General features: G+C 35.8%; 1 protein-coding gene across 6 annotated transcripts in view; it reads right to left on the bottom strand.

Moving 5' to 3' along the window:
• Positions 1 to 12,770: 12,770 nt before the first annotated feature.
• TBC1D15 (TBC1 domain family member 15) overlaps positions 12,771 to 20,440 on the bottom strand; it is a 100,904-nt gene continuing 93,234 nt past the window's right edge. For all 6 annotated transcript variants that reach the window (XM_042992758.1, XM_042992762.1, XM_042992759.1 and 3 more), the window contains 5 exons: positions 20,131 to 20,230; positions 19,655 to 19,752; positions 15,709 to 15,825; positions 15,107 to 15,193; positions 12,771 to 14,109 (listed from right to left, as the gene is read on the bottom strand). In XM_042992758.1, coding sequence (XP_042848692.1) covers positions 13,888 to 14,109; positions 15,107 to 15,193; positions 15,709 to 15,825; positions 19,655 to 19,752; positions 20,131 to 20,230 — 624 coding nt within the window. In that variant the 3' untranslated portion in view covers positions 12,771 to 13,887. The remainder of the gene's footprint in view (positions 14,110 to 15,106; positions 15,194 to 15,708; positions 15,826 to 19,654; positions 19,753 to 20,130; positions 20,231 to 20,440) is intronic.

Here is a 20,440-nt window from a genome sequence, read left to right as displayed (position 1 = left end):
CAGAATAACTTCTAAGTATCTGACTTGAGGGACTGGGTTAATGACAGTGGCATACATTAATCTAGACCACACATAAATAATAGCAAATTAAGAGAAAAAAATTTTTAAGAGAGAGAGAGAGCAAGAGTGGGGGAACGATGCCAAAGGAGAGAGAATCCCAAGCAGGCTCCACATTCAGCACTGAGCCTGATGCAGGCAGGGCTCCATCCCATGACCCTGGGATCATGACATGAGCTGAAATCAAGAGTCAGACATTCAACCAACTGAACCACCCAGGAACCCCTGTGTTTTACAATTTTTAAAAATGTTTTCATAATAACTAAATAAAACCCAAGAGAACCCAGGAACTAAACCATGGAAGATGCTCACAATTAAAGGTAGAGTGAAAAAGGGAAGCCATCAGGTAAGAAAATGATTAACAAGGTGAAACGTGAAAGCTTAGGAAAGAGATAAGAAAGACTTATGGTCAATAGTTCTAAATACTAAGGAAAAGGGGTGCCTGGGTGGCTCAGTTGGTTAAGCATCCGACTTCGGCTCAGGTCATGATCTCATGGTTTGTGGGTTCAAGCCCCACGTCAGGCTCTGCACTGACAGTGTGAATCCTGCTTGGGATTGTCTCTCTCCTTCTCTCTCTGACCCTCCCCCATCTTGTGCTTTCTCTCTCTCTCAATAAATAAATAAACTTAAAAAAATAAATTCATAAATACTAAAGAGAAGAGGAAGGAAATGAGGACCAGAGGAAGACCACTAGATTTGGCTATGAAACCGTTGTTGGTGACTTTAAAGAGTGCAGTTTTAGCAAAAGAGAGAACATAAAACCCAGTTTACGGGAGTTAAAAGGAGTGTGGGTGCTGAAGTGCAGGCCACAGGTCTAGATCATCTATATAAGATATCAAAAGACACTTCCTAATTAAGAACATAGATTTAATTACTTCTGCTCCTTCCAGGAATCCAGCTAAAATAATAGTATAAGATTTCCATTCCTTTTTAAGGCACAAAAGAATAGCATAAATTCAAGAAACAACAGCAACAGAAAATGAGAAGCTGAAAGGAGATGAAAGAGTGATCGAAGATTCTGCAGACCCGAGAAAGCTAAACTTTAAGCTATCAAAGACTGAGAAGCAACTCAATTTATATTGTAAGTTCCCATAAAGGCTCAAACACCTCTAGAAGAGGAAGCAAATGGAGGAGACTGGAAGAGAGTGGTCCAAATTCTGTTTAATTTCAAAATTTAACAAAGTTACAGTAATCGAATTGAGACTGTATAGGGAAAGCAAGAGGGACTTAACTCCCTTAAAGCCACTGGTCTGAGGTAAAAGTTAAGTTTCCATACGCTTAGAAACAAATACCTCTTTCTGGGAGAGAGAACAAATGAGAGATAACAGCCATTAATGGGAGTAATGGTTGTCTGAGCAAAATTAGAAGTAACAATTTAAAGCCTGCTTGCACAAGTATCTCTATTTTCCAGGAGCCCTAAAGAATGTTGACCACGAGGAAAGGTATCCTGTGATTGTCTTGTGTCTACTAAAGAGTAATGACCACAAGATAAAGACCATGGGACTGAAGGACACTTCCCCACTCCCAGCCTTTCACCCTTCGGAAAAGTGCCTTTATAAGCCTTACATGTTACCCCTTCGGGGAGTGATATTCCTTTTTTTGTAGACTCCCTCATATACAAGCTATCTCTAATAAACTCTGCCTGCTTTCTTTCTCTCAAGTTCAGTGTTCATTTCTGTGACATTGAGACTCAAGAACCTGGTGCCGGGGCAACAAAATCAGTGTGGCACTGCAAAAGGATAGACTTACAGATAAATGGAAACGAATTTAGAGTCCAGAAATAAACCCTTTACATTTATGGTCAATTGATTTTCAACCAAAGTGCCAAGACAATTCAATGGGGAAAGAATAATCTTTTTAACAAATGTTAAAAAACTATATCTTCATAACCTTGGGTTAGGTGATTGTTTCTCAGATATGATACCAAAAACATACTCAGAGGAAAAATAGATAAATAAGATTTCGTCAAAATGAAAAACTTTTGTTCTTCAAAGAACACAATCCAGAAAAATAAAAGACAGAAAAAATTAAAAGATAGCCCACAGTTTAGGAGAAAATATTTGTAAATCAAGTATCTCATAGGAGACAGTATCCCAAATACATAAGAAACTCTTATAACTCAACAATGAAAAGACAAATAAAGCAGTTTTTAAATGGGCAAAGGATTTGAATAGACATTTCCCCAAAGAGTATATGGCCAATAAGCACATGAAAAAAATGTCCAACATCATTAGTCGTTAGAGAAATGCAAATCAAAAAACACAATTAGACACAATTTCGAAAACCACTAGTACGGTTGAAATTAAAAAGTCACATAAGTGTTGGAAGGAAGTGGGAAACTTGAAGTCCTCATACATTGTTGGTGGGATGGAAATATGGTACAGCCACTTTGGAAAAGTTTGGTAGTTTCTCAAAATGTTAAACATATAGCTATCATATGACCCAGTGATTTTACTTCTAGGTATATGTCAGTAGTGTAGTCGCTTCAGAAAAATGTTTGATAGCTCCTCCAAAAGTTAAATCTAAAGTTACCATATGACTCAGTAATCCCACTCTTAGGTACACCTCTAAGAAAAATGAAAACATACGTCCCCACAAAAACCTGTACAGGGATGTTCACAGCAACATTACCCCAAATAGCCAAAAGTGGGAACGACTCAAGTATCAACTGATGAAAAGACAAAACATGGTATATACATAAATGGCAATGTAAAGGAATGAAGTACTGATATGTGTTATGGCATGAATAAACTTTGAAAACATGCTCAGTGAAAAAAGCCAGTCACAAAAGACCACATATTTTATGATTCCATCTACATGAAATGTCTAGAAGAGGGCAAAAGAGAGGAAAAGGAGAGACACAGGAAGTAGATTAGTGGTTGCTAAGGACTGGAAAGAGGGGTGAGGTAGGTAGGAATCACTACTAACAGGTGGAGCGTTTCTCTTCAGGATAATAAAATATTCTAAAATTAGATATGGGTGATAGTTGCAAAACTTTGCGAATATACTGAAAAACGCTGAAGTGTTTTTAGAGAGTGAGTTTTACAGCATAAGAATTCTATTTTAATTTCAAATCTTTTCTTAAAGACACTCTATTTATTTTTTTTAATTTATTTTAAAGACACTATAAAGACCTATATTTTCTGCCCCTATTCTACATAGCCAAGACACCTCCCTTCTTGCCCCCAGTAGATGAATGGAGCTTATTCTCTGGAGAGGGTAAAATAGAGGGCCTCTGGACTGACAGGCACCAAAGTTGAGAATAGGGGTATCATCCTGAAAGGAGAGTGATTAAATGAACTGGATACTGAGACTCACAAACCTCAGAAGGCTGACAGCCAGGCATTTATCCTCCAGCTAGGCAAAGCCTAGAGCATCTGAACAAAATGGAGCAGTCAGATCACCCTACAGTGAAGCCCACAGTTGACAAGCCCCAATTTAAATATTTGGTAGAGAGTGTGGGGTTGGATTAGTGAGAATTATGTATAAGATCAGTAGGTGAAAAGCCTCGATAAGAATTAGCTCCTCACTGTATGTTAACTATACTAGAATTAATCTTTTTTTTTTTTTTTAAAGGAATTAGCTCTCAAAGGAAAATGAATGTTGGGGCTAAATTGCCTCAGCTAATTGCTTTGATCTAATCCATATTGCGGTATCAACTATATTGGCAGGTGGAAAGATACAGAATTTTGCATATGCATAGGGAGGACTGAGGGGAGGGGAAAGAGGGGTAAATCCACATCTTCCAAGATGGGGAGTCAGTGGACAATGCCTAAAACTGAAAATTAAAGTAGTAGCAACACAAGCATATTATAGCATCAAGAGATATGGAAGTAAATTCCAAAAGAATTAGCTGAAAGCTGAAAATCTTGCCAACAGGGAAGAGAAATTAGAGAGTGGGGAGAAGGAAAAAGACAGTTTCTCATAACAGCAAAACGTATGGAAACCATGTGCATATGTGACATTAATTACAAAAATTAAAAATTTTAGAAATAAATTATACTGCATCAAAATACAATGTTAACTAATTTGGATGTAAATTTTAAAAAATAAAAAATAAAATTAGAGAAAAATACAACACTAGTTTTGGATAACCACCCTGAGTTTAAATCTTTGCTGGGCCACTTACCTAGACATATTTGAGGACCTGTTACTTCATGTTTCTCAACCTCCATTTCTGTCATATAGGGTGATTAATATCTACATTTTATAGAGCTGTTATGTCAATTAAATGGAATGTGTTTATAGTGTTTATCACAGTGACTGATAGATATTAGATGCTCAAAGTGTTAGATATATCCCTATCCCTCATTGATTCTGAAACCAGAGTGATAGAAATTTGGCACTGGTTTATAATCTTTGGAGAAGACATCCAAATACAAAATATTACAAATGAAGAGGGCCATGTAATCATTAATGGCCATGTGAGTAAAAAGTTAAGAAATAAGACAGGGTCTACAAAATTAGGGAAGTTTTATTTTAAGGACATCAGTGAGTCCTGAACAAAGGTATTTGTGATACCTATTGAGGCATTTGTGAAAACAAGAAAGAAATAATATAGGCCATCCTTTAATCAGCTGGAAAATGGAAGGACCTCCAGCCTGGGAGGCTTTTGACAATCAGGACAAAGATATAGAAAAAGGTGATATAAATAGACTAAGGAAACCAAGGAATATACATGGTTCACAATTGGAACAGACCAATCTTCCCACTCTATCAACTTTCCCCACCACACACACATACTTCCACTTTATAGGCAAAAGATGAGAGACCCTGAGGACTTCCTATTTTTCCCTTACCACTCACTCCAATCACTCTTGACATCAAGAGAAAGCTAAGCTTCAGAGATGCAGAGATATGTGTTGGGGGAAATGATAAAAAGAAATTAACTAAAAGTAAGAAAGAATTCTCCTGGCTACTCCCAAGGCAAATGGAGAAAGCAGGTATGAAGGTATTAAAGAATAGATATGAAATGTGAGAGTATGGAAATAATTTAAAGAGAATCAATAATGATTATTTTGAAATTGGGAATCAACAAAAGTCTGATCTTGTCCTTAAATAATTTATTGTTCGGGTTTTAAGCCACTATTTCAGCTATTCAAGTTTATGTCACAAGCAAATTTGATACATGCCTTCTGTGCTTAAACTCATGTTGAATGAAGCAAAAGAAAAGGCTGAACTTGATAACACAAAACCAACCTAATTAGTTTGCTTGGCTTTTCTTCCCATTGACATCTGACTCCTACATCTTACAGGGTGAACTTCAGGCTCCATGGCAGGAATTGTTCACCATCACGACCCCACTCCTAGTTCCTCCAACTTCACCATATGAATACCATGCCAAAATAAATGTATACCATGTATGAAGTATTTCCTTGTTGCAGTAGTAATTTATCAGTAAAAGGAAATGAAATAAGCCTGCCATGACTACGTTTTGGGAAGCTCAAGCAGGCCCCTCCATAACACCATTTTCAAGGTATTCACAAACCAACATCATGTACATAGTTAATGAAGTAGCTGTTTATCTGGTACTTTAAATACCTACAAAAGGATCCAAACAAATAAGGCGGCGGGATGAAAAAAAAGTCATAGGTTCAACTAAAACCTTAGAAAAATGTCAGTTTAACTTTTGAGTCTTCATCAAAATTTATTTTAATCATGATAGTCAATATGACTATGCTCACATTTCCACACAACACCACACAAGTGGCCTACACCACCTCAACCCATATTAGAACAGGTGAAGGTATTTATAACACAATGGACACATATTTATTCCTTTCGGGTACCCCTAAATACTACAGAAAATATTATTTTGAGGGGAGAAATATAAACAAAGATAAAGCTCTAAACTCTGCAAGAAGTTTGTCTCAACCGACCAGATATCTAAACAACATAATCTAAAATTAAATCACAAAGGACAATTTGCTGTCTGACTGAACCTACCTATGGTTGAAAAATAACCTAAAACAGCAACCCACCACCTTAGGCATCTATTTGTTCCCTGATAAAATGTTCACTGTCAAATAAACACCATAATTTCCCATACTACTAAAAAGGCTTACTGCAGATAGATAGGTCTTATGATTGTTTTTAATTTTTATGATTACTGTATTTGCTATATTGACCAAGAGGGGTTGGCTTGAGAATGATCAGACCTCATTAATAAACAAAATATGAGAAATATGCTGGTGTTCCCTATCATGTTTTTATAACAACTTTCATAAAAGGAGACTGATAAAAGACCAGCACATTTAAGCAAAATTTGAAGAGGATAAAACTGAAGCACAAGGGAGATAGTGCTTTACTTTGGAGTCAGTAGTCAGTGTTTCAGATGAAACCAGAATACATGGTTCAAGACTTAAACTCAACATGACCTCAGTCAACAGGAAACAAACCATATGGTGTCCCAAGGCTGTTCCTGTAGGATACTATGTTTTGAGGGGAAAAAAATCAAACCACAGAGTTTTAAGATAAAAAAAGATGTCCTGTGTGATATTTGGTTGCCATCAGGTAACAATGATAGCATTTATCAATGCTTAATCATGCCAGGCACCACATTAAACGTTTTGTATGTTTTCCATTTACTCCTCACAACTGGGGTATTATTTTTCACCTCCAGATGAGAAACAGAAGGCTCAGAGAAAACAGTTATGGTCACAAAACAAGGCAACTGAACCAGATCTCAAATCCATGACTGTCTGGCTCCAGTTTCACTTTTCTGTTCCATATTCTTAAGTTCAGTGGACATTTTCTACTATGAACAATTCCATCAGTTTGACTGAATTTTTCCCCTGACATCTGACTCCCAGAACTTATGGGATAAACCCTATGTCCACATAACGAACCTGATAAAGCTTAAGATGATGAAAGCATCCACATCCTACCCCAAGCCACCTTGAACTACTTGAGGAAACAAATGCCTCAAGCAAGTTGCACTATTTGTCCAGAAGTACCCCATTAATTCATATTCTTTGTGTTTACATGGGTATGTAACTCTAAATTATGACCAAGACACTTTGAAATCAGTGATAAATAACAAGAAAAATAAGGTATGCAACGCTCCCTAAGGATTTTAAAAGCAAGTTTAGGGGTGCCTGGGTGGCTCAGTCAGTTAAGCGTCCGGCTTTGGCTCAGGTCATGATTTCACAGTTCGTGAGTTTGAGCTCCTCATCAGCCTCTGTGATGACAGCTCAAGAGCCTGGAGCCTCCTTTGGATTCTGTGTCTTTCTCTCTGTTCCTTTCCTGTTCGCCCTCTCTCTCTCAAAAATAAATAAAACACTTAAAAAATTGTTTTTAAAGACAAAGTTTAACAAAGAATAGCATGTAATATATTTAAAATCCATAGTGATGCTGTCAGACAAGGTGAGAGCCCTTCAGACAACTTGGGAATCTTAGAAAAGAATTAAAATAAGAGGGATCCCCCTAGACCAAGGCCATGACTTTCATGGATTCACTCTACTGTGAAACTATCCCATGATATGCTCAGCCACACGCAAAAGAATGAAACTGGACCATGATCTTACACAATACACAAAAACCAACTCAAAATGGTTAAGAAATGCTTACAATTGGGGTGCCTGGGTGTTCAGCCAGTTAAGCATCTAACTGTTGGTTTCAGCTCAGGTCATGATCTCACAGTTCATGAGTTCCAGCCCCGCATAGGGCTCTGTGCTTATGGCACAGAGCCTGCTTGGGATCCTGTCTCCAATCTCTCTGACCCTCCCCCACTCACGCTCTGTCTCTCAAAAATAAAAAAGAAATGCTTACAATTATTGAGTCTTCATAGAACAAACTCCCATTCTAAACTTACCTTTTTATGTCTATTTCTGAAATACAGAACTGAAAAGGGATATGGAAATGTCAGCAACCTGGTTATGTGAAAAGCATTGCAAAATCAAGTTTAGAGAGTGGCCAAAAGAAGCAGTAATTTCTGTGGCAACGAATCTCCTTTTCCCCCTACAATATGGTAATCGTATTACTTGGTATTTACCCCCAAAATACAAAACACTAATTCGAAGGGACACATGCACCCCTACATTTATTGCACCATTATTTACAATAGCCAAGCTATGGAAGCAGCCCAAGTGTCCATCCACTGATGAATGGGTAAAGATGTGGTGTGTATATATGTATATGGGTAAAGAAAATGTACCGTGTGTGTGTGTACACACACATGGGTTCAAACCCTGCATCAGGCTTTATGCTGACAGTGCGTGTCCTGCTTGGAATTCTCTCTCCCTCTCTCTCTGCCCCTCCCCTGCTCATGCTCTCTCTCAAAATAAACAAGGGGAAGAAGAAGGGGAAGAAAGGGAAGAAGAAGGGGAAGAAGAAGAAGAAGAAGAAGAAGAAGAAGAAGAAGAAGAAGAGGAGGAGGAGGAGGAGGAGGAAGAGGAGGAGGAGGAGGAGGAGGAATGAGTTCTCTCTCATGTCTGGAATGAGTCCACTGTAAGTTAGGACCAAGGGAATAGATTAGGAAAAGGATCCTGTTGAGGCTGTAATGAAGAAGAAAGAAGAAAGAAGAAAGAAGAAAGAAGAAAGAAGAAAGAAAGAAGAAAGAAGAAAGAAGAAAGAAGAAAGAAGAAAGAAGAAAGAAGAAAGAAGAAAGAAGAAGAAAGAAGAAAGAAGAAAGAAGAAAGAAGAAGAAGAAGAAGAAGAAGAAGAAGAAGAAGAAGAAGAAGAAGAAGAAAAAGAAGGAGGAGGAGGAGGAGGAGGAGGAGGAGGAGGAGGAGAAGGAATGAGTTCTCTCTCATGTCTGGAATGAGTCCACTGTAAGTTAGGACCAAAGGAATAGATTAGGAAAAGGATCCTGTTGAGGCTGTAATGAAGAAGAAAGAAGAAAGAAGAAAGAAGAAAGAAGAAAGAAGAAAGAAGAAAGAAGAAAGAAGAAGAAGAAGAAGAAGCAGAAGCAGCAGCAGGAGGAGGAGGAGGAGGAGGAGGAGGAGGAGGAGGAGGAGGAGGAGGAGGAGGGTAGGAAGAGAAGGAATGAGTTCTCTCTCATGTCTGGAATGAGTCCACTGTAAGTTAGGACCAAGGGAATAGATTAGGAAAAGGATCCTGTTGAGGCTGTAATGGCCCCAAGATCCTGTCACCCGAATTCAATCTGCTGGCCATCAGCTCATAATTAAGAAAAGATGTGCCTAGGCCAAGGCTAACCCACCCATTCTGTAAGTTTCAGTTTATGAAACTAGGGCTTGTCACCCTTCTTAGGTATGAAATGTCAAGGAAAGAGATTCTGTTCCCTTCTATCCTCACCAATCAGTAAAACTTTGGCATGAGTCATACATACTAAACAGAAAGCATAAAGGCTAATTTGGAAAACCAAGTAACAGGATGTGAAAGAAGCTAGTGAGAACCATAAGACTGGGCTTCCCCTTCTTTGGGAAGTCCATTAGCCTTTTCTAGACTCCTTAAAAGCTCTGTAAACCAAAACAAAGTATTTGTCCCAAAGTTACTCAGAAGTTGAATTTAAATTGGGCAATTTAACAAAATTCAGTTTTTAGACTTAACTTCTTTACAACCTAATATGTGCAAAGGAATGTATCTTGAATTTTGTCTTTTTGGGAGGAAGAGGATATAGGAACACCTATGTGTTTATAATAGCATGTCTATTAAGAGTACAAAAAGTAAAAGTACTTAAACAATTTCACTCAGAAAACTTAACAATTTGGTCTTCACATTGCCTATTTGGGTTAGATGCTGTTAACTGCTAATGACTTCCTAGTCAGCAAATACTCCATTTGGCTCACTTAACACTTGACTCAGCTAACAAAAAGCAAGTGCCCTAAATTTCCTTTGGGTGTATCCTGCATAGTTGTGCCCAACAGTGACAGCAGCATGCAGTGTAATTGCTGAGCACTCAGAAGTACCTTGATGCTTCTCCACTGGAGAGCAATTTGGTTTACAAAGTGAGCCTGTGACACCCATGAAGAGATTCTAGTCCCTCGTACAACCAGGCCATACAGTATCTAAACCAATCTAGAAACAGCCCTATTTGTGTTTTTAAAGCAGTCTGCTAACCCATTGGGTTTGGTGCCCCCAGACTGGTGTGGTGTTGGAAACATCTATTTATTGACAGTCCCAGCAAAAGCCCATCTCTGAGGTTAATAAGTCTTCTTAATTAAAAAAGCTGAATCAGAAATGGGACTGCTCATTGATCACAGCTAAGCCTATCGGAATGTTCTTTTCACTCTATCTTCTTTTGCACATAGATATATGAGAAGAAATATACCATATAGATATTTGAGGAGAAGCATATTAAATAGCTGACTCCCTGTTATTCTAACATTCCAATTATAACTTTAAGCAAATATGGTATTTCTGATTCCTGACAGTTATTAGAAAAAGAGACTCTGGTTATAATCAGCTTTTCTTTACAGTGAATTTGTAAACAGTATAATTTCCCACAGGCTAAAATAAAAGTGCTTTGGATATCTAAAAAGTTACAGAAGTATGTCCAGTCCAAATTGCCTTACCCCACCCCACCCCACCTTTGCATCAAAGGGCAACACAATGTTTTTCCCTATGTCAAGATGGATAACCTAAAAAATAGGAATCTATTTACAAAACGGTGAGAAAAAGATTTGTAATCAGAACAATACTCAAAAATCTACAACTTAAAATCCTCATATAAGAACCCAAGAGGAGAGCAGGCCACATACATTGCAACATTCAAATGACAGTGTATTCACATTAAAAGTACAGATGTTTAGGATCAGGTAATGACACTAGATACTGATGGAAACCTCTCATATTCACTTCAAATTTAATCCTGTTTCATGTTTAGAAATAAAGTAACACTGGGAGTGCCTGGGTGGCTTGGTTGGTTAAGCGTCTCTTGATTTCAGCTCAAGTCATGATCTCACGGTGTCTGAGTTGAAGCCCACATCGGGCTGTGTGCTGAGCGCATGGAGCCTGCTTGGGATTCTGTCTCCCTTTCTCTCTGCCCCTCCACTTCTCACTCTCTCTCAAAACAAATTAAAAAAAAAAAAAAAGTTTTTAAAAGTTACACTGGAAATTTATCTTCAAAATGTAGAACAGAGGGGGAAAACTACATAGAATAGGCCATGATGACTGTCACACTTTTTACTAAAAATGGTGGCCCAAACTAGGGCAAATCCACCTTATCATCAAGAAACTATTTTAAAACTCACAGACTTGTCTACTAGACCGTAAGTCAAAATGTTAACCTATGAAATATATAATGGCAGTTCTCTAACTTCAGGGAGGCTCAGGAACCACCTGGATGCCTGGAGAAAATGAGAGACACTTTGCTAAACTATGTGACTTGTCCCCAAAAATATGCACACAAGACTTCAAATACAGTAAAAGATTCATACATCTTCTGAAAGCCCCAAGTAAAGAAATCCAAGCTAGAAGGATGTTGCCTGGTTACAGTGACACAAAAGTCAGGTAAAGTTCTAGGTTCTTCAATAAACATTCTCGGTTACTTTATACAAATTATCTTTAATAATGGACATATATGAATTTCCCATAAGAATTCATTGGCATCCATAAAAACCCTTGGAAATGTCAGGTTCAGCTTTTCCTTATCCAAGCTTTTTAGTCAACACCAAGACTAAAGTTCCTAGCATATGAAGAGATGAAGAATCCTACCTAGACACATGAGACAATCAAAATAGAGATGTTCTTAAATTCAAAAAGGCCTCCCACAGACTCTCATATCAAAATTGAAAATACTTTTTATAGTTAAATCAGAAATTACTTAAATTTTAACAACTTTAAATACCAGATAATATGTATTAATATTTTACATATTATCAGGGTACAAAAGGAACATCTTATGAAAACTGAAATAAATCTTTAAGAAGTCAATCTAACCAATTTACCTGAACTATTTTCACAACCTCAATAGCTCAAGTTTATATAGCATTTCCTAAGTGGGTTTTATGGCTCTCGTTAAGACTTTATCTAACACTATGCTGTATTATTATTTAAAAATGAGCTATACAGAAATTCAGACTGTTTAGTAAAAATGTTTTAACAAGTAGTTTTATAATAAAACTTGACAGAAGTTCAACTTATTAAATGTGCTAAGATTTTTTTTTAACTCTGAAGTAGATATTGCATTACATAGTGGGGAAAAAAACCTCTCAAAACCCCTATCCAGGAAGAACAAGAAGGACATCAAGATGTTCTAAGCAATTTCCTGAACAGCAGGAAATGAAAGGCTGAAGAGGCCGAGTTTCTAATCAGTTTACTTTTTTTTTTTTTTGTCTAAATAGACTTACTCATTATTAACTGATGAAAGATAACACACATATGATATTAAAAACTAAAATCTAATGATTCTCCTGTCATGATTGTCAGTTAATACTCAAGTAGGAAAAAGTTCATTTGGTTCCCTAGGGTTTTTATTTTTGGGGGGGGGGGTGGAAATCTATCTACTGGACCATTTCAGAACTGCATAACTTTTATTTTACATTATTAACATCAATTGCAGGAAGTTGCTTTCCCAAGTCAGACAACTATATCCTCCAAGACAGCAGCACTATGCCCAAGTCCATGCTGATGAAAATTCATTTTCAGTTATAAAAGGGGTCATGTTTCTTTCTCACGTCCATAACTTATTCCAAAGATTGTTTCAATCACATAAAAATAGGAAATGTCCTGGGGACCAGCTTGGATTTTTTTATTCTTCCAGTGAAGAACTAGCAGACTGCTTCTAAGTGTAATTTAACTGAAAACACTACTTCAACTTCAAATTTATTTAATGATATGTACAGGAGTTAACAAATTACAATTAAAACGGAATCAGTTATGTTAATTCCACATAACTTAAAATCATGCAACACTGCATGGTAAAAACAACAGCTTCGTTCATATACAAAAAAGTATTTTTTGAGACTCGTGATAGTATATTGAAATTTTTGACATAAGCTTTCTGCAAAGAGCATTTTATAAAAATTTAAAGACCTGATTAATCAATGCATTATTAGGAAAGATAATAAACACATTAGTAAAGTGAGGTTACAAGCAATTAATTTTAAAATTACACAAGGTACAGGGTTGAATGTAGTCTCATGAAATAAATGTTTGGTTAAGAAAATAGTTCTGAAAAAGTTATCATACTGAAGCTATGTATTACTTTTGTCAAATCAGGTTATATAAATCAATAGTCAAGTTTATTCAGTTAAAGAAAATATGCCTATCCTTTCTTATACTCATAAATAAGTACTTATTATATAGTCTTTATATACAAGTGAAGAAAAGTTCAATGTAAAAAATATACTGCCAATCCACTTATTATGGTTGAAATAGCTCTTTTTATCTACACATTAAATTGCATTGATGAAAATATCCAATTTAAATCACATTCAACCAGCATAAATATTTAAGCTGAGTACTGTTGTAAACAATAGAGAAAAACAAATTCTTTTATTTCATCACTTGCGTAACACAATCTACTTCTCAGCTTAGAACGCTATAGAGAAGCCTAAGATTTAATTTAATCAATTCCAAAACCCACTAAACTTAGAGTAAACAAAGTGAATGTTTTTCAAAGTGCATAATTTCCAACTCATCCACTTGTAATATTTATCCAATTCCAGTTCATCAGCAAGAAAATAAAATGTACTTGGCTATAAAAATACTAAGGAATGTTATTGAAAAGGAAAGGCTATTTGGTAGAAGTAACTACAAAAATAATTAGTTTAAATCTTTGTAAAGCTTTAATGCAAGAACATCAGTACACTTTCTTTCCATAAACCTTAAAGCATGATCAACACCAAGATTTTAAATTTCCTCCTTTCAAGTACTTGAAAAAGGTCGCAACCAAGTGTCTCTTCAAAAATTAAGCAAGAAGAATGATCATGCAGGTGTTAATCTGCTAACATTTGGGGACACTGATATCTGTGTTGTGTTGTCATCTCTGGCTCCACTGGTAGCAAGTACGGGCAAGGCATCACTCTGAAATGTAGATGCAGGACAACTAGTCATGGCAACGCTCTCATCTTCACCGGTGTCTGAATCTGGTGTTGCAACTTCACTGTCCTGAAGCCCCAAGATCTCACAAACTGCTTGTGGCAATTCCTAAATATGCAAAATCAAACACAAAACCATCATTCACTGTAGAGGAAAAGTAATCACAAAATAACATTTGGACTTAAGACTACACTGATTCCAGAATCTGAATAATTATTCTAACAGTGTTAATTGTTACGTATCTTCTCACAGCTTCCTTCTTCAGATGAAATTCTAACCAGTTTTTTCTTAAGTGGTTCCCTGATGTTCTATTCTGAATTAGTCACTCTCCACCCCATCCTACCACTCCCACAAATGTAAGCTTTCTAATATTTTGAATTTATTTCATTCTCCTTATTACTATAGTATCTTAGATATCAACTGAAATCTTATTTACACTATCTTTCTCCCTTAATACCCAAGGTTCCTTAAAGAAAGAAGTGTCTCACTCACATATTTTGAACAGAACAGCTATCAAATAAATGCTGGTAGAAGTGAACCATAAGTATTTGGAACCGTGAACAAATGACACAAAGACCAAACAGGAACTCTCATAAAAATATGAAAGCCAAAACACATCAGAATAGAATGATTTAGTTCAAAGTCAGATCATATCAAATTTGCCTTGTTTTCAGAAATATCTGAGAGCTTCACTGATACAAATGTAAGGATATAGACTAAATACCACTCATTTAATTATTTCTGATTAGCATCTGTCTTTATTTGGGGATACCACATTTAATATGAGGTCATAGTCTGTATTCACTAATTCTACTGGATAACACATCAATACTTCAATTCTACAGCCCCCTTTAGTTGTTGCAGAAATGTTTTCATTATTTTTGCCATTTTTCTGTATAATGTTTCTTATCTAGCGTAATTAATCAACTGTTTTCAATTAAGTGCTGTAACCCCATAATGGTAAACAAAATGCTAGCCAATGCTTGGTGTCTGCCTTCAACCTGCTAAAACTGCCTTTATCTTACATCTATAAAGAAAAATTTGTTCTTGACCACCAAAAACATACAAACAAAAAAATCTTACAATTATTTAAAACACTGTATACCTTGCATTTTACCATCTGTAGAGAAATTGCTTCTGCCTTGCATAGTACATCTTCCACATCAATTTTCATGGACAGTTCATTGATATGCTAAAATGAATCCATAAAATAAAATAATTGAAACTAAAAGCACTAATATATTCTACTATATAAACAATTTATTACCAGTTATATTTCACTACACATAAAATCTGTAAAATAAAAATATTCACATACTACAAATATCCAAGAGATTCAATATATCTTTCAGTTTTAAAGTTAAAGAATAGCTAATAAGCTTATGGAACATTAAATCCAACAGTTGTCCCAAGTCTACCATCTCAAAGTTCTAAGCAAAAGACAATTATTTTTTTAAAAAACTAAACTACATAAAAAAGCATTTGTTAAATTTATTTTTCTTCCAAATTAGCCAGGTAAAAATAACTGCCCAATATGTATTCAACAAACTGTCATTCTCAGAGAGTCAGTCCTAGTACTGTTATTGATATAATTTAAGTTTTAACTCAAGGGATTCAATAAAGCTCCAAGGAAATGTTTTGTGTATCCGTACCACCAAACAGAAGAAAGAGCCAAAATATTAAAATCTAAATTAAAGGAATAACTACCTTAAGTATCTCATTAAAGCCATAATGCTTTTCCATTATTTGCTGCTTTTCTGATTCCAGAATAGCACAACAGAGAAGAAGATGGAAATTTTTACATGGCAGTTCGGTCCACATTACCTATAAAAAATAGAACTATTTAGTAAACTATTTCAATTCTAAGATATTTTCCTCCCAGAAACAACGCTGAACTCTAAATGACTCCTATGCAAAGCAGAAGGTGCCTAGATGGGGTAGGCCACTGTTTTTCTAGTTAGGAAGTAAGGAGTAGGGAAGTGAAATCTTAGCTTACCTCCATAATAACTAACATCAAGTTCAACACTATGTGAATATGATGAATTCCAAATGGTGGCACTTTAAGTAACTACAATTAGCAAATCACCGAGCCTGACCTAAATGATAAATGTTATTAATTAAGAAGCTGTATCATAAGTAAGGTATAAGGGTTAGAGGCATTTTCAGTATTTCTCTGTGCCTTCAGTTTCTCACTTTTAAATCATCTTCAGTCTCAAAGTGGGGGGGGGGGAGGGGGGCTATATCCTAGATGGTAAAATTCAGCTAAATAGTGCATGGAATCAAAACCACCCAGAGACAGCTCTACATTATATTACATAACACAGAATATCCATGACTGTGACAAAAACTGAATCAACTACCCAAAATTTATACCCAAATTTATAAAACATTTGGTCAATAGCTGCATGTACTAAACAGAGATAATGACCTCAAATTTAAGGCCTTAATTTCCTGTTAACCTACATAATAATATCTTACCTGGAAAAATTAAAAGACACACATAAAGAATACCTGAAATGTTTTTACTTCTTTTCAAGTTGAATAATTTTCAGAGTGAATCCAATTTTTGAAAGTTTAATTACAGTGCAATTAACCTCAAAGTTTTCATTAAAAGTTCAATTTATTTGGTAAACAGACTGAGGATTATTCTAGCTATATAGTAATAATATTCTCAATTCATCTTTTAAAAAAGAAGTTGAGACATTTATTTAATCAAATCGATAAACTTTAAAATATGATTCCATACAGAAAACAAACTGGTAGTTGTCAAAGGGAGAAAGGGGATGGGTGGATGCGCAAAACAGGGGAAGGGGATTAAGAGGTACAAAATTCCAGTACAACAATAGGGTATATATATATATATATGTATATATATATGTATATATGTATATGTGTGTGTGTGTATATATATATATATATATACACACACATATACATATATATATGTGCATATATGTGTATGTATATACACACATATATATATATATAGTCAATAGTACTGTCATAAATTTGTATGGTGACAGATGGTAACTATATTTATCATGGAGAGCATTTTGTGATGTATGTAAATGCTGAATCGCTATGTTGTACACTAAACTAATATAATACTTTATGTCAACTATACTCCAATTTAAAAATAAAGAGGGGTGCCTGGGTGGCTCAGTCGGTTGAGTGTCTAACTCTTGATTTTGGCTCAGGTCATGATCCCAGGGTTGTGGGATCAAGCCCCACATTGGGCTCCAGGCTGAGTGTGGAGCCTGCCTGAGATTCTCTCTCGGTCTCCCCATCCGTCCCTCTCCCCTGCTCGCAAACAACTTCCCAAATAAAATTAAAAAAAAAAAATTTTAATATTATTTTTGAGAGAGACAGAGACATAGTGTGAGCAGGGGAGGAGCAGAGAGAAAGGGAGACAAAATCTGGAACAGGCTCCAGGCTCTGAGCAAGCTGTCAGCACAGAACCCAACACGGGCTCAAACACACAAACCACAAGATCATGACCTGAGCCGAAGTCGGACGCTTAACCAAATGAGCCACCCAGGCGCCCCTCAAATAAAATGTAAAAGTATCATAAACCCCCCCAAAACAAACCAAAAAACCACACAAAGAAACAAACAATAAATACATTTTTGAAAAGTACAATGTATTTACTGGAAAATTAGGATGTGATGATTACTGTGTTTTTTTGCTTAACTATCAAACCATTAAGATTAAATTTCATGACAACCCTCAAAAAATAAATTTTCATTAAATTAAGTATGATTCCAGGTAAAGAACAGGTGAGTTTTACTTCTAATTTCAAACAAAGGAAGTTATCCTACACAAAGCAATGATCCTTTGTGAGCACATCACCTTCTCTAATGGTAGCTGACAGTACAGGAACCAGTCTCCAGCTGTAAAAACCTCAGAGGGCACAGGAGTTCCACTATATAGAAGTCTATTTATTATCCAAATGAATTATTTCCCCCATTCCTTCCTTAGGAGAGTTTCTGTAATCCCTAATCTTTATGAAGATAAGGTAGCAATTAGTCATTACACCAATATTCTATTCTAAAAGCACACTGATCCATTAACACTGATCCATTAACAGTCAGTCCATTAACACTGACTGTCAGTGATTAAATGTGACCTTTCTTTCCTATCTTTGCTGTGCACATTCTAAAAAATAAAGACCTCTCACCTGTTCTTGAGGGCAATTTGGCAAAATCTATCAACAGCCTTAAAAACTGACCACTCTTTGATTCAGAGGTGTCTTGAAATTTATTCTAAGGACATATTTGGAGGTATCCATGAAAATTTGAATATTAAGATACTTGCCTTAGTGTTAAATATGATGTCATTGCAACGCTGTTGCGCAAACAAGCAAAATATCTATCAGGTAGAAATTAAATGGTCGTTAACCATTCATCAGTTGATGGACATTTAGGCTCTTTCCATAATTTAGCTATTGTTGAGAGTGCTGCTATAAACATTGGGATACAAGTGCCCCTATGTATCAGTACTCCTGTATCCCCTGGGTAAATTCCTAGCAGTGCTACTACTGGGTCATAGGGTAGGTCTATTTTTAATTTTTTGAGGAACCTCCACACTGTCTTCCAGAGCGGCTGCACCAGTTTGCATTCCCACCAACAGTGCAAGAGGGTTCCCGTTTCTCCACATCCTCTCCAGCATCTATAGTCTCCTGTTTTGTTCATTTTAGCCACTCTGACTGGTGTGAGGTGATTATCTGAGTGTGGTTTTGATTTGCATTTCCCTGATGAGGAGCGACGTTGAGCAATGAGAAAGAATGAAATATGGCCTTTTGTAGCAACATGGATGGAACTGGAGAGTGTTATGCTAAGTGAAATACGTCATACAGAGAAGGACAGATTCCATATGTTTTCACTCCTATGTGGATCCTGAGAAACTTAACACAAGACCATGGGGGAGGGGAAGAAAAAAAAAAACTGGTTAGAGAGGGAGGGAGCCAAAACATAAGAGACTTCTAAAAACTAAGAACAAACTGAGGGTTTATGGGGGGTAGGAGGGATGGGTGGGTGGGTGATGGGTATTGAGGGCACCTGTTGGGATGAGCACTGGGTGTTGTATGGAAACCAATTTGACAATAAATTTCATAATAAAAAAAAATTTTCAAATAAATGAAATAAAAAAAAGAAATTAAATGGTCATAGATTCATGAGATGTTTATTACATTATTAATATTTTTCTCTAACTTAAATTTCTTTTAAAAAGCCAAACACAAGTCAGCTCCCTCCCAATACTTCACACTACAAAGTGCTATCTCAACAGACTGGCCTGTCGAAACTTCCTTGAACTCTATACAAACCTATACCAGAATGCATCAGAGTCTCACATAAAGTCAAGCCTCCCAAGGAAAGAACACAAATATAAATGGTCTAGAGACCTTGTTCTGGGAAACCTAGTGGCCCAGAAACTTCATGAGGATTGTGATTTATAGAAAAATGCTCCAAAGACCAGATATTCAATTTAAGATCATAAAATTTTAAGGAGAGACCACAAAAACCATATTTATACTATACTTATTACATACTTGCTTTAGAAATTTCAGTTAGACTATTATAATTCATTTATACTCTATAGAATAAAGTATTTTCCATAATACATATTACATTTGTAAAATAATTTAAGAACTTACCTCCCATAATCGAAGAATATCTAGAAAACTAAATTCCCTTTTAAATCTGATTAAAAGCCATCTGAAGCAAAAATAAAGGTATCCAGAGTCCTGAGATTCTATACAGAAGAAAAAAACATATATATGGCTTATTCTTATGTTAATTATCTCAGAATACAGTGACCTATTTCAAACTCAAATTTTTCTACACAGCTTAAGCTACTAGAAGTCTTATAAATTTAATTGCCTTTACTAATTCAAAGAAACAATTAATCAAATTTGTTTAAAAGAAAACCATAAAATAGTAATAATTCATTTTATGAATAAACTGTTTTAAGGCATAATTATAGATAGTTTGGTACCACACTTTGATTTCTCAGAGGAACTCAGGCAACAGTGACAGAGTATATGGGGCTTTCAGACAGTTCTTTACACTTTTTCTCTCTGTATATTACCCTACAACTTGCTGGGTGTATAATTTGATTAACCAAACTTACCTAAGTAACTGCAAAATCCACTATCCAACAATCGAAGTAAGGTACTGAGCTGAATTAGTTGGGTCTTCATGCCTTGCATTTGTTCTTCAAAATTTTGATGCTTTAAAGGGAAATAAATGTTACCACATAAGTAATACTGAATACATATTTTATAGTACAAAATCACTGATAGATAAAGCAAGAGTCTAAGGACAAATGCTGGATTTATACCACACTGGTTATATTAAAAAAAAAATCACAACAAATTAAAAAGCTAAAGCGACATTAAAAAGGAGGGAAGAAAATCCCTGGAATCAAACTAAGGATTATT

The sequence above is a fragment of the Panthera tigris genome, chromosome B4, assembly GCF_018350195.1.
Source record: "Panthera tigris isolate Pti1 chromosome B4, P.tigris_Pti1_mat1.1, whole genome shotgun sequence".
NCBI classification, from domain to species: domain Eukaryota; kingdom Metazoa; phylum Chordata; class Mammalia; order Carnivora; family Felidae; genus Panthera; species Panthera tigris.
This window is presented reverse-complemented; position numbering and strand designations above follow the sequence as displayed.